This window comes from Helobdella robusta, assembly GCF_000326865.2.
Source record: "Helobdella robusta unplaced genomic scaffold HELROscaffold_6, whole genome shotgun sequence".
NCBI classification, from domain to species: domain Eukaryota; kingdom Metazoa; phylum Annelida; class Clitellata; order Rhynchobdellida; family Glossiphoniidae; genus Helobdella; species Helobdella robusta.
In genome coordinates, this window is record NW_008705330.1 from 3,008,222 (window position 1) to 3,023,573 (window position 15,352).

The 15,352-nt window shown below is 33.9% G+C and overlaps 1 protein-coding gene across 1 annotated transcript; it reads left to right on the forward strand.

The window, feature by feature from the left end:
- Positions 1-2,344: 2,344 nt before the first annotated feature.
- HELRODRAFT_164250 (hypothetical protein) lies at positions 2,345-4,506 on the forward strand (the record flags this gene model as incomplete). Its single annotated transcript, XM_009029235.1, has 3 exons — positions 2,345-2,439; positions 2,545-2,632; positions 4,294-4,506. The coding sequence occupies 3 exons, from the start codon at positions 2,345-2,347 to the stop codon at positions 4,504-4,506; spliced, it is 396 nt and encodes a 131-aa protein (XP_009027483.1).
- Between the last annotated feature and the right edge of the window lie 10,846 nt (positions 4,507-15,352).

Sequence of the window (15,352 nt, forward strand, 5' to 3'; positions counted from 1 at the left end):
GATACTAAGAATATATTATTAATTGATTGGCCATTATTAATTAGCTTTCTTGATATGAATTCGGCGTTTGATTGCGTCTATCATAAAATTCTTCTGAAACGGTTGTGTGTATGTTTCAGTATCTTTGGAATGGTTCTGATTTGGTTGGAATCTTATTTGATAAATAGAACTTAGCAGGTATTGTTTGGTAGTAAAATGTCCGATGTCAGCTCAGTTTTGGTGTTAGGGTTAGTTTTGAAGGTAATTGAATCTTTCCGGTTTTCATGTCATGCATATGCGGATGATATACAGATTGTGGTCAATGTTACTGTAGATTCATTTCCGACTGTGATAATAGATTGCTGGATGACAAAAAGTGGTTTAAAATTAAATCAGTATAAAACAAAACTACTACCAATAGGAACTTGGTAGCAATTGTTGAAACTTGGATTGAGGTCAATCACTGTTAATGATGAGGTAATAACATTTTGTGACAGTGCCGTTAATTTGGGTTTTGTGGTTGATAAAACTTTAACAATGAGACAACACATAAAGACACTATCTAGAAGCTGCTTTTTCCATATCAGAAGAATTAATCAAATTCGTGGTGTTTTAGATACCTTCTCATTACACACCTTGGTCCATGCATTTGTATGGTACACTCGACGATCGACTATTGTAATGGTTTGTTTTATGGATTGCTTCACAAATCAATTATTATTTTACAGTCTATACAGAATTGTGCGGCAAGGGTTGTGGTTGGGGGCCTGAGATGTCAACATGTGACTTCTATACTCAAAAACTTACATTGATTGCCTGTCGAGAAGAGAATTATCTTCTAGATTTCAGTACTGGTGCACAGAGCACTTAATGATAATGCTCCTAAGTATTTACAGGAAAAATTTATTGAAAAACATCTGGTCTCTCTAAAGTTAACTTAAAATCCTGTGACCAGAATCTCTTGGTGGTTCCAGCCACTAACCTTCATATCGGGCCTCATCGGATCTATTCATCTGGACCAGCCTTATGGAACAGTTGTCTCGAATAAACCCAGGATTATCATCAAATGGTTTTTCAAAAGGACTGAAAACATTTTTATTTTTCTTGTGAATTGACTATAAAAAATTGTTTTCTCTGGTTTAATAATGTTGTTATGTTTTATGCTTGAACTTGCACTGGTTTGTCATTATTTTGTTCATTTCATGCCTATTATTGTTTGAGCAATTTTATTTGATAGTGTTTCTGAAATTTTTTTAATTAGTGCGTTCATAAATGGATCATAATCATATATATCATACCATTGATACTCCACTCCTATCCAAACATGGTCGATGGTCGAAAAATTTTGATATGTGAATTATTATGGTTTTTGAAAAAAAATGTCAAAAAAACTAACGTTGATAAATGAAAAAATTTTGTAATTGATTTCTATATGCTTCCAAAATTGTTTTTGCTCAAACACTTCTTCAATGCGAACTGGAAATAGTGAAGAAGAACAAAATAAAATTTTCAACAAATGGTAACTCCACAATAGAAAATCTAAATAATACATTTGAATTGTTAGAAATAATAAAAAGTGAAAATTAGCGTCAATTGATGCCTATTTTCACTGTTTTTAATGTGGAAAGAATTCCGAGTGAAAATTATTCAATGTAGGCTAATAAGGAATTTGGATAGCATATTTTCAAAACTGGAAAGTTTGTTCCAAGAATATATTAATACGACAAAAATAATTTGTTTACAAATGACAGAATTAGGTGCAATGAAAGCTGTACACAACCTTTAGTTTCAGCAAACACGTTTTTAGTTAACAAGACTTGTCATACAAACGAATTGTATGAATTGTGAGAAAAAAATTTTCTCAGATAGTCAGAAAAGTGAAAGTTCAGCTTTAAATCGCAAGCAATCCAACACAACAACCAACGAGAGTGACACCGGTTACTAAGTTGTTCTTTATGGTAAAAAACGAAACAAACTGTTTCAAACACGACTAAACTTCAACAATTCAACATTGTCAAAAAGTTTACAGGCAAATCAACATCGGATATTGGATTAAAAGCTGATCAACCACATGTCAAAAAATCTATAATTTATTTAGGCAACTTAAACTTCACTAAAACTGACGTAATCGTCAATCACCTTACCAATTTTGCCATTAAACTTATTTTAGTTTTACCGATAATGAAAAAAACAAATTTAACAACCGAACAAACAAATCCGATGAATGGCAGCACTAGTTTCAGGCTCTGTGTCCCTCAAGATCAAATGTTTGCTATTATGGATCCGGAGTAGTGGTCCGAACGCTCCATCATTCGTAAATGAATTTTCAATCGTGGACGAATTGTCGCGATACGGTATATGCATTATGGGCCTGCAGGAAGTTTCATGGCATGGCACTGGAGAACTGCGTGTTGCTGATTTCAATATACTGTGGTCGGGCCCAGCTGAGGGTCATAGCAGGTGGCGGTTGATTCGTAACTGTCGTGTATATCGTGGCATGGAGTTTGATACTGATCATTTTCCGGTGGTGGGCATCTCCCATCCATCCTAGCCATCTCCCTTCAGGGCATTGTGGTTAAAACAAGACCTACCCCTAGATTCAATATCCGTTTTATACGGATATAACGTCACTGCCGCAACATACGCGGCCGAGGTGGAGAAGTTTTTCGTTACTGCTTCTGAAGATGAGCACTCTTAGTGGGATTCATTTCGTGATGCAATGACCAAGACGGCTGGTATGTTTCTTGGTCATGCTGTTCCCATGCGTCATGAATGGATCTCAACCGCAACAAGGCGACTGATTGAAACGAAACGCAGGCTAGACTTAGTGGCATGAAAGAAGTCGCCCGCTCTCTACGTGGGAAGTGCAGGAGACAGCTGCGTAGGGATCATCAGGCTTGAGCGAACAAACGGCAGCGGATGGTGAAGTAGCCTTGCTGAACGGATGGATGGACAAACTGGCGACGGATGGTGAAGTAGCTTTGATATTTGATAGATGGATGGACCATGGACGCTTTTTGTCATTTTCGAAAAATTAAATAGACAACCCCGGCTGTTTCAACTGATATTGGCCGGTTGATTAGCAACGGAAGAGGAAAGCTAAAGAAATGGCGGTAATACTACAGCCAGTTGCTCAACTGCCCAATGTCGGCGTCCTCGCAAAAATTGCTGGATTTTGCTGAATTTGCTGCCTCGGACTCTGGGGTTGACACTGAACCCCTTTCCGTAGCTGAGATTGTCTTGTCTATAGGAACGCTAAAAAGCGGCAAGGCACCGGGCCTGTGTATCATTCATCCTTAAATTCTGATGCTTAAATCAGGTAGACTTATGTGTGCTAGTTGGATGCACTCCGTTATCACCCGGGTGTGGCAGTCCGGTGCGGTCTCGGATGATTGGAGGAAAATTATCATCATTCCGTTTTACAAGGGTAAAAGATTGCGCCGTGAATGTAAAAACTATAGAGACTTCACTTCCAGGCAAGGTGTTTGCCCGTGTCCTTCTTGATTGCATCCATCCTCTCTTGCTGTCTCGGCACCGTGGAGAGCAAAGTGGCTTCACGCCTAGTAGGTCTACCATCGACAAGATATTTACGCTCTTACTCCTTTTACAGACCAGACGTGAATTTGGTAGACCTTTCTGGATTGCCAACGTTGACTTGAAAGCGACTTTTGATTCAGTCAGCAGGGGATGCTATGTGGCTGTTGTTCCGGGGTTTGGGCAACCCCGATCACCTGGTAAAACTGTTTAAGGCAATATACACCCACACCTTGAGTTGTGTTAGATTGGAGGGGTGATACTCTCAGTGGTTCAAGATTGACAGCGGTGTCAGACAGGGTGTATACTTGCGCCGGATGAGTTCTTGGCTCCAATGGCTTGGATCATGAAGCGTTTCGTACACAAAAATATGCTCGGCGCCACAATCGGCATGGAGGTGTTCACGGACCTGGACTATGTAGATGATGTCACTCTGCTGGCTGAGATGCGAGATGTTTTTTATACTGTCGTTGGCTCTACTATGTCCGAGGAGGCAAAGCCTTTTGCTTTTGGTTTAGAAATCAACTGGGACAAAATGAAAACTCAGACAATCTCTCTTGGCGATCCGGTGACGACCAAAGTTCGATTGTATGACGCATACATCATTCTCGTGCAGCTTTATGGATGCGAGGCGTGGTCAACTACGGGCGCTCATTTAAAGAGGCTAGACGCTACATATCAATGGTGCTTGCACAGAATCTTTTGTCTGACCTACCGCGATCGCGTCACCAACGTTGAAGCAAGAACACAGCAGTCCCCCATTCCCTAATTTCTGTTCAGGTGTCGTCTAAACATTTTTGGTCACATAGCTCGTGCCAGTCCCATGAAGGATCATTACCAGGCTTTAAAAGCTGTCATAGACCGACCGCCACCGGACTGGACTCGATCGCGCGGCCATTCAAAACAGTCATAAATCCGATCAGTAAAGTAGGACCTTACCCCTCATCAACTACGGTCCTTACTCGGCCTGGAGACTTGCTCATGATTGCTTAAAATGGAGGCACCTTGTGAGCACGGCGAAGTCCCGTTATGGGACTCGCCCATAATAATAATTTTCAATCCAAAATTAAATCTTGCTTAAAAACAAATGCAATTTACGATGGCTAACATGCTGAATTTTGAAAATTGTTTAAATATCAGTTCACTAAACAAATGTTTTTATTACAATCTTGAAAGTATTAGTGAAATTATTAATAAATTTGATGAAAACTATTTAGAAAATGCTTTTTCAATGTTGCATGTTAATGCAAAGAGCTTAACTAACAAATTAGATAAGTTCATGTTGTCCTTAAAAACGTTTCCATTCAAATTTTCTGCAACCGCAGGCATGTTTTTAAAAAGTGATTTGGAAAACGAGATTGAAGATTGCAATTCTAATTCAAACTCTTTGGAAATTTTATCCGTCAAAATATCAATTTGTTTTTCTGGCAGTAAGAAAAATATCCGTCAAAATATCAATTTGTTTTTCTGGCAGTAAGAATAGGATAAAATTGCTATTTTGTATAGACCCTCAAATTCAGATATGCACAGTTTTTAAAATCATTTTAGGGAATGTTGTCCATTTTAATAAACCTTCTTATATTCTGAGCGATTTTAATATTGACTAAAATTGTAACAATACTGCTGAACTAAACTTTGAAAACATTTTTCAAGATTTCAATATTTTTTCACTTATAACAGTACCAACAAAACCAATATCAACCACTGTCAGTTTGATTGATAATGTTTTCACCAACATCTACGATAATCGTCAGCGGCATGATCTGTCAGATCATTTTCAAATCTTCACAATAACTAATGTCATGCAAAGTGTCAATACACAGAAAGCATCAGTGTGTAGTTCAGGAAGAAAACTCACAACGTCATCTGGTTAAAAAATTAAAGATGAATTAGCAAGAGAAAATTGGAAGTTAATCTTCAATGATAATGATGTTGACAAGAGTCTAAATTTGTTATTAAATGTTTTCAACAGAGTTCTCGATACATTTGCACCTTTGAAACCTGTTCAATCGAGCAGAAATAAATTTTTTTGATAACAACTAAAATTATGAATCTGTCAAAAATCAAAAGTAAGTTAAACAAAAAATTAATCAGAACCCCCAATAAATAAAAACTTAAAAGAATACAAAAAATTAGAAATTTTTTTTACATCTAAAAAACGTACAGCTCAAAAACTGTCATATCAAAACATTTTTAAAAAATCAAAAAACGATGTGAAATCAAAATGGACTTAATCAATAATATTTTGAACAATAAAAAGTCATCTACAACGATTAATTCCTTATATTATTAATATAACAATACAACTCTACATGAAGCCCAAATCAGTGAACAGACTGCAGTGTGAATTTCGAGTTCCTCTTCTACAAATGACTTGAAAATTTTCTCAGGACGTTGAGTAACTATTTTTTTCTGGAGAATACAAGTTGCTTAAAAGTTTTGTCGGTTGTCAATAAATTTAATAAGAAAAAATCAGTATCTCATGATAATCTTAGCATGTTTGTTGTAAAAATATTTTTAATTGAAATCGTCTCCAGTTACCTATATTTTCAACTTATCCCTAAAAAATCGAATCCGTTAAAACATGCAAGACAAAATATATTAACTGAATAAAATGGTTACATATAAAAAATGAAATGTTGATTCTAGATTATTTATTTAATAATTTTATTAATGACTAAATAAATACAAAAGAGAAAAAGAAAAAAAACGGAGTAAACCAAATGTCGAATGATTATTGATTTTTGAGTATTATTTTATTGTTGTGGTTGCGCTTATTTTTGAGAACACCGAACCAAGAGGGCACGCGGAAGAAGAACAGAATAGTATTCGTTTGGACAGGGACACGTGTTTCGTCCCTATCGAGGACTCACCAGTAGACCCAATACCTATCAAAATAGTTATCGCAGTTTCTTATATAGCCCGCACAAATCCCTTCGTTAGCTCGTGGTGTTTTATTTATTATTGAAGATTGTTAGTTTTTAGGATTTCAATCCGACAATATTTTAGGTGTCTTGGAACAAAGATTTTATCTTGATAAGTTGATTGAGTGGCAATTTGGTAAAAACATTTACGTTGGCGAGGTGGTGTTATAAATTAACTTTTTTTTCTTATTATGGGTTTCTTTCCTTTATAATTTTATTGAACAGGTCATTAAAAATGATTTGACATATAATTAAACAATTGAGTTCATACTTTAATTAACCACTTGATATTTCAATTGTTATTGTTGAATCGAAAAATTGGTTTTGTATTTATAATATACAATAAAATGAAGACGATTATACCCTAAACAAATTTCGTTTAGATTCAAGGGCAAGGTGGTTTGTACAGAGAGCGTTCCTTTAACGCTACAACTTCAAAGAACTGACTCAAAGTTGAAAAATGAAAATAGATTGATGATTCGTGTGTAACAATTATTTCGAATAAGTAGCTGTATCGTTTTTATCAAGTTAATGAAGCAATTTATTTTAATTCTTTATAATAAAAATTGACAAAGTGCCAAAATGAAAAGTATAAAAAAATATTTTAGGCATCTTTTTTTAAACAATTTTTGAATTAAACAGAAATTGTTTCATGTTTCTGCATTTATATATTAGTGTTATGTACACGGTATGGAGCGTGATAACCTGCTCTTCGTGTTAAAAACGGAAGTGCATGAGATATTTTTATTAATTCCCAACACAATGATCAGTTGTGTAAATGAAAAGTATTGACCTCTTCAAGATGCCTCACGCTTAATTAAAAATTATAATAGCCTAAAATTAGGCGTTAAAGTATATTTTTTGACTATCAATTGCATTTAATTCAGAGTATCTTCGATTCGGTCTGTACCGGGCAGTTTCAAAGTTCGGTTCGGTTCGGCTGTCAGTAGAGTTCGGGTTCAGTTTGGTCGTCAATAGAGTTCGGGTTTGTTTCTCTATCTCTAGTTATGATTGCGAACGATCACGAACTTGCCGTCGGCGGCTTATGGCTTATAGTGGCAGTGTATATGGCAGAAAGGAATAGAGCCTGGGCTTACATGGACGAATTACATTATAAAATTTTAATATAAATTATAATTTAATCAGTTACAGCTGATACAATGCTACTTCCGTGATAACATTTCAAACAATGTCAATAAGTTATTTGCTATTCACCGTATCGTATGTGCGAAGAAAAAAACAAACAAAACAAATTAATTATCAGAACATTCAATTGAAAACTGAAATACAAGTTTCAAAATTAAATTTTGGTAAAGCCACCCTCAACCAACGGATTGTTCAAATTATCAAAATGTAAGCCAATTAATTAACTTAATTAATAACGAATCTCCTACCAACATTTAACCTTTTAAACATTTTATCGCCACCATTTTTTCAATATCCACTCATTAATTCTTTATACGATTATGTTGTTGATGATAGATGGATTTCATTATTTTCTGAATTAAAATAGGTTTATATCATTAAACCATTCAAAGTCTATGGTCTATAGTGTAGTGGTAAAGGCGTTTTTCGAAATTATGCGCCTTACGTGTGCGATGCGGTGATACCGCGTACGATTGTACATGTCGTTTGGTTTGGAGACTGTGGAACGTCACTGAAATAGCGATGTACAAATAAAGACGAAAATAAACTTCTCGCTAGCAGATATTAAGGTTTCATATGCATTCGATTGAATTGGCTGTTTAAATGTTAAGAAATAACTTAACCCTTTTTACACTTTGAGAAAAAAAACAACGTACTAAAGAGCAATAACCCTAGCGACATTTGGAAGGCTAGCATTTCTCAAACTTGGGACCAGCACTAACGAAAATAATTACAGAACTGAAGAACACTAACATAGCACTAACGATAATGCAGATTTCAAGTCTCTTGTGGCATTTGGGGAATATCATTTTCCAAGCCCCCCTAGTCACACATTTTAAGGGGGACCAGCACTAACGAAAATTGGCACGGCACTAAACAGGTTTCTTTCTCTATCCTTCTTTATTTTTATTTATTGTTTCTTTGTCTTTCTTTATTCCTCTCCTCGTCCTCTAAGTTTTCCCCCACTGATTTTTCACATACTTACTCTACTAACTTTTTTTATTCCATTTAATTTTTATTCATATTTTCTTTAACAAATTTTGTGCACTCTTTTTCTTCACTCAATGGAGCCTTCCTTGTTTTCTTTCTGAAGTATTTTTCTATGCGCTTTTCAAATTCAATCATCATTTCTTATACCTAATTCTTGTATGTTTTTGTTTTAAATGAATTTGTGGATCATATATATGTAAAATAAAATATAAAATATTATACAAAATAGATTATTGAAACTGTTTGTTGGCTTACCGCAATTTTAGGTTATTGCTCTTTGAGTAAACAAAAATAATCATTTTAAAATTAATGCAACCAAAACTGTTTTTATAGGCTGCACCCGTGTAATCATTGCAATTAATTATTAACAGTTTTATTAATCCTGCTAATTAATAATATAAATTCAAATTAATTGAAGAAAGATCGAATTTACATAAAATATGTTTTTTTAATTTTTAATATGCAGATGGATAGATATACTTCTCTCTCCTCAAAATGCTTTTCAAGTCTGTTTTTAATTTTTTCCAAGTTTTACAAAAGTTTTTTTTATGTTGTTGCCAATAATAAAAAATAATTTAATTTTGGGTGTGAGGCACATTCATTTTTTTGTTTTCAATATTTTTTTTTAAATTTAATTCATGACATTTTGAATTAAATTTTAGTTAGTAGAAGCTATCTGTGAGTTCTTTTATTTTATATTTATTCATAAAAAAGATGATTTCTTTCCAACAACGAAAAATTTTTTTTCTTAAAAAAAATAACTTTACAGTACAGTGTAAGGCATAAGTTTACATTTCGAACTACAACATCTGTTTACATTCACTATCTCTAATAGAGAGTAAAATAAGCTCCTCCTACTGAAAATCGAAAAGTGCACTGAGATTAAAATAGATGCATGCGCTTTTGCCTTTTATATGTTTTTATTATAATATTATTATATATTTTATTTTATTATGATTTGTACGTATATTACACGTTATCTGTACGTATATTATAATTTGCACGTATAATTTAGTAAAATAATGTGTATAATGTATATGTTTGTAAAGTTGATGTGTGTATATGTGTCAGGGTTAGGGGCAGGGTTAAGTTAGGTTGTCGTGAAAAAATAATATTGAAAATTAATTGAAAATAGAAGAAATGATAAAATGAAGTATAATAAAATTGCTCGTTCTATATGTTTCGTGTTGTTACGATGAGTGAGATGTCGCGTCGGAGGCAGATGATATTACTCAACGATGTCGGCATATCTTTCAATGTAACCTTATTAAAACAACCACGAGAACAACCACGAGCACTATTTTAATAAATTGGTTTTAATAAATTTTAATATATATATATATATATTGTTATTTTAATCAATATATTACTATGTTAACATATTTAAATACAATATAAACGTTTTTAAAATTCTTCTATTTTTATCTCAATCAACTTTCTTCATATTAGTGGGAGGCACTTTTGTAACTCTCTATTAGAGATAGTGATGTAAACAATCATAAATGTAAACAAATTTTAACATTGTAGTTCGGAATGTAAACTTTTGCCCAGTGTACACTTGTACAGAATTTTTATTTACTTTTACTTTGCAATTACTAAAAAGTACAAATTACTACAGTAATTTGTAAACTCAAAACGGTGTTTCTGTTGTTTACATTCATAGAATAATATTGAAGACTTTAAATTTGCTCTGCTCTTCATTAATATTCATGACCAACCAAAGCGCTTCATTTTTTCCAATTTGTGAATTTTTTTTACCAAATTGCTTCATTTTTTTATATTTGTAATTTTTAATGAAATTCTAATATCATTATTTTTTATTTTTAAAATGTGTTATAAGCATGAGAACTATTTGTAATTTTATTTGCACATTATATTTAACGGAGAAAAAATGTTTAAGCTTGAAAAGTATGTAAACCTCATGTCTGCAAGACAGAGGCATATCATCGTGGCCACTATCAAACTGTGCTGTTTTTGCCCACCTCACCCCATCTTTTGTTTTCAAAATACAACCTATCAATTCCACCATTTTAATTCTTTCAACTGAGGGGTATACAGCCATTTTTAACTTAAATAACTGATAAATTTTTATTAATGAAAAATATAAATAAATGTAATTGGAGAATGGAAGAGCAAAAAATGAAAAAGGAAAGAATAATTTCATTTTATATTAAAGCTCTTTCATTTAAGAGATTGCACAGCTTAACTATTACATTTAAATTTAATGTATATTTTATTTATATTTAATCTATATTTTAATATATGACCTTATTTTGTTTGGCATCAATATTATTAATAAACATTTTAAAATATAATTTTTTAAATTATTTGTTCATTAATTTATTACAATAAAATGAAGCGCTTCGGTTGGTCATGAAGGGCGAAGCCAAAATTAAAGTTTTCAATATTATTCTATGTAAACAACAGAAGAGTTTACCAGTAACTACTACTGTACTAATTCATTATTCATGTTTATTTATTATTATCTAAAATATTTTTATAAAAATAAAAAATGTGAGAAACAAGATTTTCTTTTAGAAGCGTCATTGTTTCTTGTCAAGTTTAAAAAAGAATAAATTGATATATAATTCAAAATTAATAAAAGTTGAAAACTCTTTTGAAAAATTTTAGTTTTAGATGAATAATATTAAAAATGATTAAAAGCATTTGTATTTATATTTTATATGTAACATAAATAAATATATAGAAAATCAACAATAAATAACACTGAGTGATATAATTAAAAACAATAATTGTGATCAACGTTTAAATTTTGATATGTTGTACAAAGTGCACTATAATAATGTTTATTTAACATATTAAAATAGCATATTTATAAAATATAACTTCTGAAAATGTTATGAAAAAACAAAATAATAATACATCATAATAAGAAAAAAATATATTACATACAATTTCAACTGATAGTAGTTGAATAAAATTTAATTTATTTGGTCAAAATTCTAAAATTATTACAGCACACTTTTACATGGTATATGTAATGATAATAAGGACTTTCCTAAGTGTGTATGTTATGTATATACTGTTGAAAGGTTTCATTGTACCTGTTTTATTGCAAATTACACTCTTGTGCAAAAATATTGCTTACTTGATATTTTTGAGAGTTTTAACAACTAAACATGGCATTCATGCTTGTCACTGCCTGTGATTATTTTCCATTATGTAATCACTTTAGTATTATCTGCATTTATTTAACTTATGTATGACACGATTGCTTAATAAATTTATTATTCCTGATTTAAAACACTTAGCAATCTAAAAATGCATTTACACAGACTTTTTGATCTTGCAAATATGCTAATTACCCCTTACAGCTCTCAGAGATTCATTTTATATTGTGAGGCTTATATATTTGTTCTAAATATATGGTATAGATCAATCAATGAATATAATCATGTCTACACAGACTAATGAGCAATTTGAAACTTTTAACTTTATTTACCACTTCTACATAATGAATTTATTTAAAGAAAAAAAGACAGCATCACCAAAACTTTAGCATAGATTGGACACAAAGCTAAGAACAAGTTCAACGAAATCATCAAATCATCATCATTCAAACGATTCCATAATTTGACTTGCCATACATTTTCAAGTCATTGATAAAACAATTTTAATGAAACCATGATCAAAATGGATTCCACTTTGTATATACCATACAGTTTTGGACAGGAAAGTCAACTGAAATAACTATTAAATCCAGTGTACCACCATGTGTGTGTGCATAGGCTCTTTTACATGATTCTGAAGCTAAAAATTTTCGAAGACATCGATTAGACTAGCGGCATGTACTAGATCGTTAGCCCTTTCAATGTGTGCGTTGAAATCACCGGTTAAAATAATATTGTTATAATACTCGCTGTCGTAACCGATTTACGATGCGACGGGTTCAAATCTTCGATTGAATAAAATACTCCAAACAGTTATTAGTTATTAAACTTTATTTACAGAAGAAATCAACTAATCGTTTATTTCTAGCAAATTCAAATTAACGCAACAATTAACTTTTAAATTGTTTAAAATCTATCGCTATGACAACGTCAACAAACAAATCAAATATCGCTTTAAATAATTCACGAAATCACGAATTTCACTAATCACGAATATCACTAATCACGAATATCACTAATCACGAATATCACTAATCGCGAATATCACTAATCGCGAATATCACTAATCGCGAATATCACGAATCACGAATCTTCTTGCGACGTGCGCTTATATACTCTTCGCAAGCGTCGTTTCTAGATTCTTCCAGATGGTCCGATTCTAGCATACTCTAGAATGCTCCAGTCACTAGAACATTCCAGAATACGCTAAAATCCAGTGCGTTCGGTATCACGGTTATAACATTACCCCCTTCTTAGTTCTGTTCGTCCCGAACAGCTTTCGTTCCGGTGTCCGCATGGTACGGAGCCAGTCTATCCAAATGAACGATCTTCATTCTTGCTCTCGGCTTCCTATATTCCTGAATACGGTAGACGACGTCATTCAAGCGGGTGATGACTTGATAAGGTCCTTCCCACCCTCGCTGGAGCTTTGGAGAACGTCCTTTCTTCCGCTGTGGGTTGTACAGCCAAACTAACTCGTCGACAGCAAAACCGCCACTGCTTCCTTTCAAGTCGTATCTGGTTTTGGCCGCCTCCGTGTTTTTCATAATTTTAAGGCGTACGTAACGGTGGATATGGTTTAATCGCTGTCGAAGATTATCCACGTATTCTGTTAATGGTTGGTGTGGTTCAGGTAGTACGCCATATTTCACATCAGCTGGAGTTCTTAAGGTGGTCCCAAACAGAACTTTTGATGGCGTTTCTCCAGTAGTTGTGTGGATAGCACTCCGGTATGCCATAAGAAACAATGGTATATGACGATCCCAATCCCGTTGATTTTCGTCGACTACTTTAGCCAGATGTTCAATCAGGGTTTAGTTAAATCGTTCCTCCATACCGTCAGACTGTTGGTGAAGAGGTGTCGTTCGAGTTTTGTTTATACCCAGCAGCTTGCACATTTCACCAAACAGTTGTGACTCAAAATTTCGACCTTGATCTGAGTGGAGTTCCAATGGGACACCATATCGACTAATCCAATTGGGTACAATTTCCTCAGCGACGGTACATGCTTCTTGGTTGGGTATTGGAAACACCTCAGGCCATTCGCTGAAATAGTCCGCTACAACCAGAATGTAACGGTTTCCATAATCTGATACCGGAAAGGGTCCAGCAATATCTATAGCAATCCGTTCAAAGGGGACACCAACGTTGTAGATTTGCATTGCTCTTTTTAGCCTTTTTTTTGGGTCCTTTGACTGAAGCGCATGTGTTACATTTTCGACACCAGCTCTCTACATCTTCTCTAACGTGAAGCCAGTAGAATCCTTCTCGTATTTTGTTAAGGGTCTTGTTCACTCCTAAATGTCCCCCAGAAGGGCCGCCATGCATTTCATCAAGGATTTTGGTCGTTCTACTTCTTGGTATTACAACTTGCATGCGGTGTTTTGATCCATCAGCTGATTCCCATTTTCGTTTCAGCAAATCCCCTTCCAAATACAATGAGTCCCACTGAGCCCAATAACCCTTTAACACGGCACTATATTCTGAGATGCTTTGCCAGTCCGGTCGCTTGCCCTCCTTCCATGTGATCAGATGTTGTAGGTCCTCATCCGCAAACTGTGCATCAACAAGATCCGTCGGTGTCCAACCGTCGTCCGCTGATATTGTTGTTGCTCTTATGTCTTCCGATTGTATCTTCTCTTCATGACGACAGCTATATTTGCATCCTGGTAAACATGGTCGACGTGAGAGAGCATCAGCATTACTTCTTTGTTGCCACTTGTGACAAGGCTTCGTTTCTGTAGTTCTTCTCGTAGTTGAACTACGTTCAACCCACACAGTTTTGACATCGCGTTCTTTTTCTACGAGTAGTAATTCGCTGGTCGAAGATCCCACTTCTGACACCAATGTTATAATACTCGCTGTCGTAACCGGTTTACGATGCGACGGGTTCAAATCTTCGATTGAATAAAATACTCCAAACAGTTATTAGTTATTAAACTTTATTTACAGAAGAAATCAACTAATCGTTTATTTCTAGCAAATTCAAATTAACGCAACAATTAACTTTTAAATCGTTTGAAATCTATCGCTATGACAACGTCAACAAACAAATCAAATATCGCTTTAAATAATTCACCGAATCGCTATTCACGAAATCACGAATTTCACTAATCACGAATATCACTAATCGCGAATATCACTAATCACGAATCTTCTTGCGACGTGCGCTTATATACTCTTCGCAAGCGTCGTTTCTAGATTCTTCCAGATGGTCCGATTCTAGCATACTCTAGAATGCTCCAGTCACTAGAACATTCCAGAATACGCTAGAATCCAGTGCGTTCGGTATCACGGTTATAACAATATGATAACTTAGTACTGTCATATATATATGTATATATGCAATCCTATATATATATATATATATATATATATGTGTGTGTGTGTGTGTGTGTGTGTGTGTGTGTGTGTGTGCGTGTGAACTATCTAGACTAAATTTAACATTAATTAGCGCATGTCAACTTGTCTTCTCTATACATGTTAAAGTCCTGCTTAATTCATCTTTTGCCCACTAATCTTTTTCTCAGCCACAATATTTTCACAGCACTAAGAGCGTTCAATTTTAAATCACTTAAGTTGATGACATCTATTATAGAATTTATCTCCTACTTGATTTCACAATTTAAATTCTTCAATACGTCCATT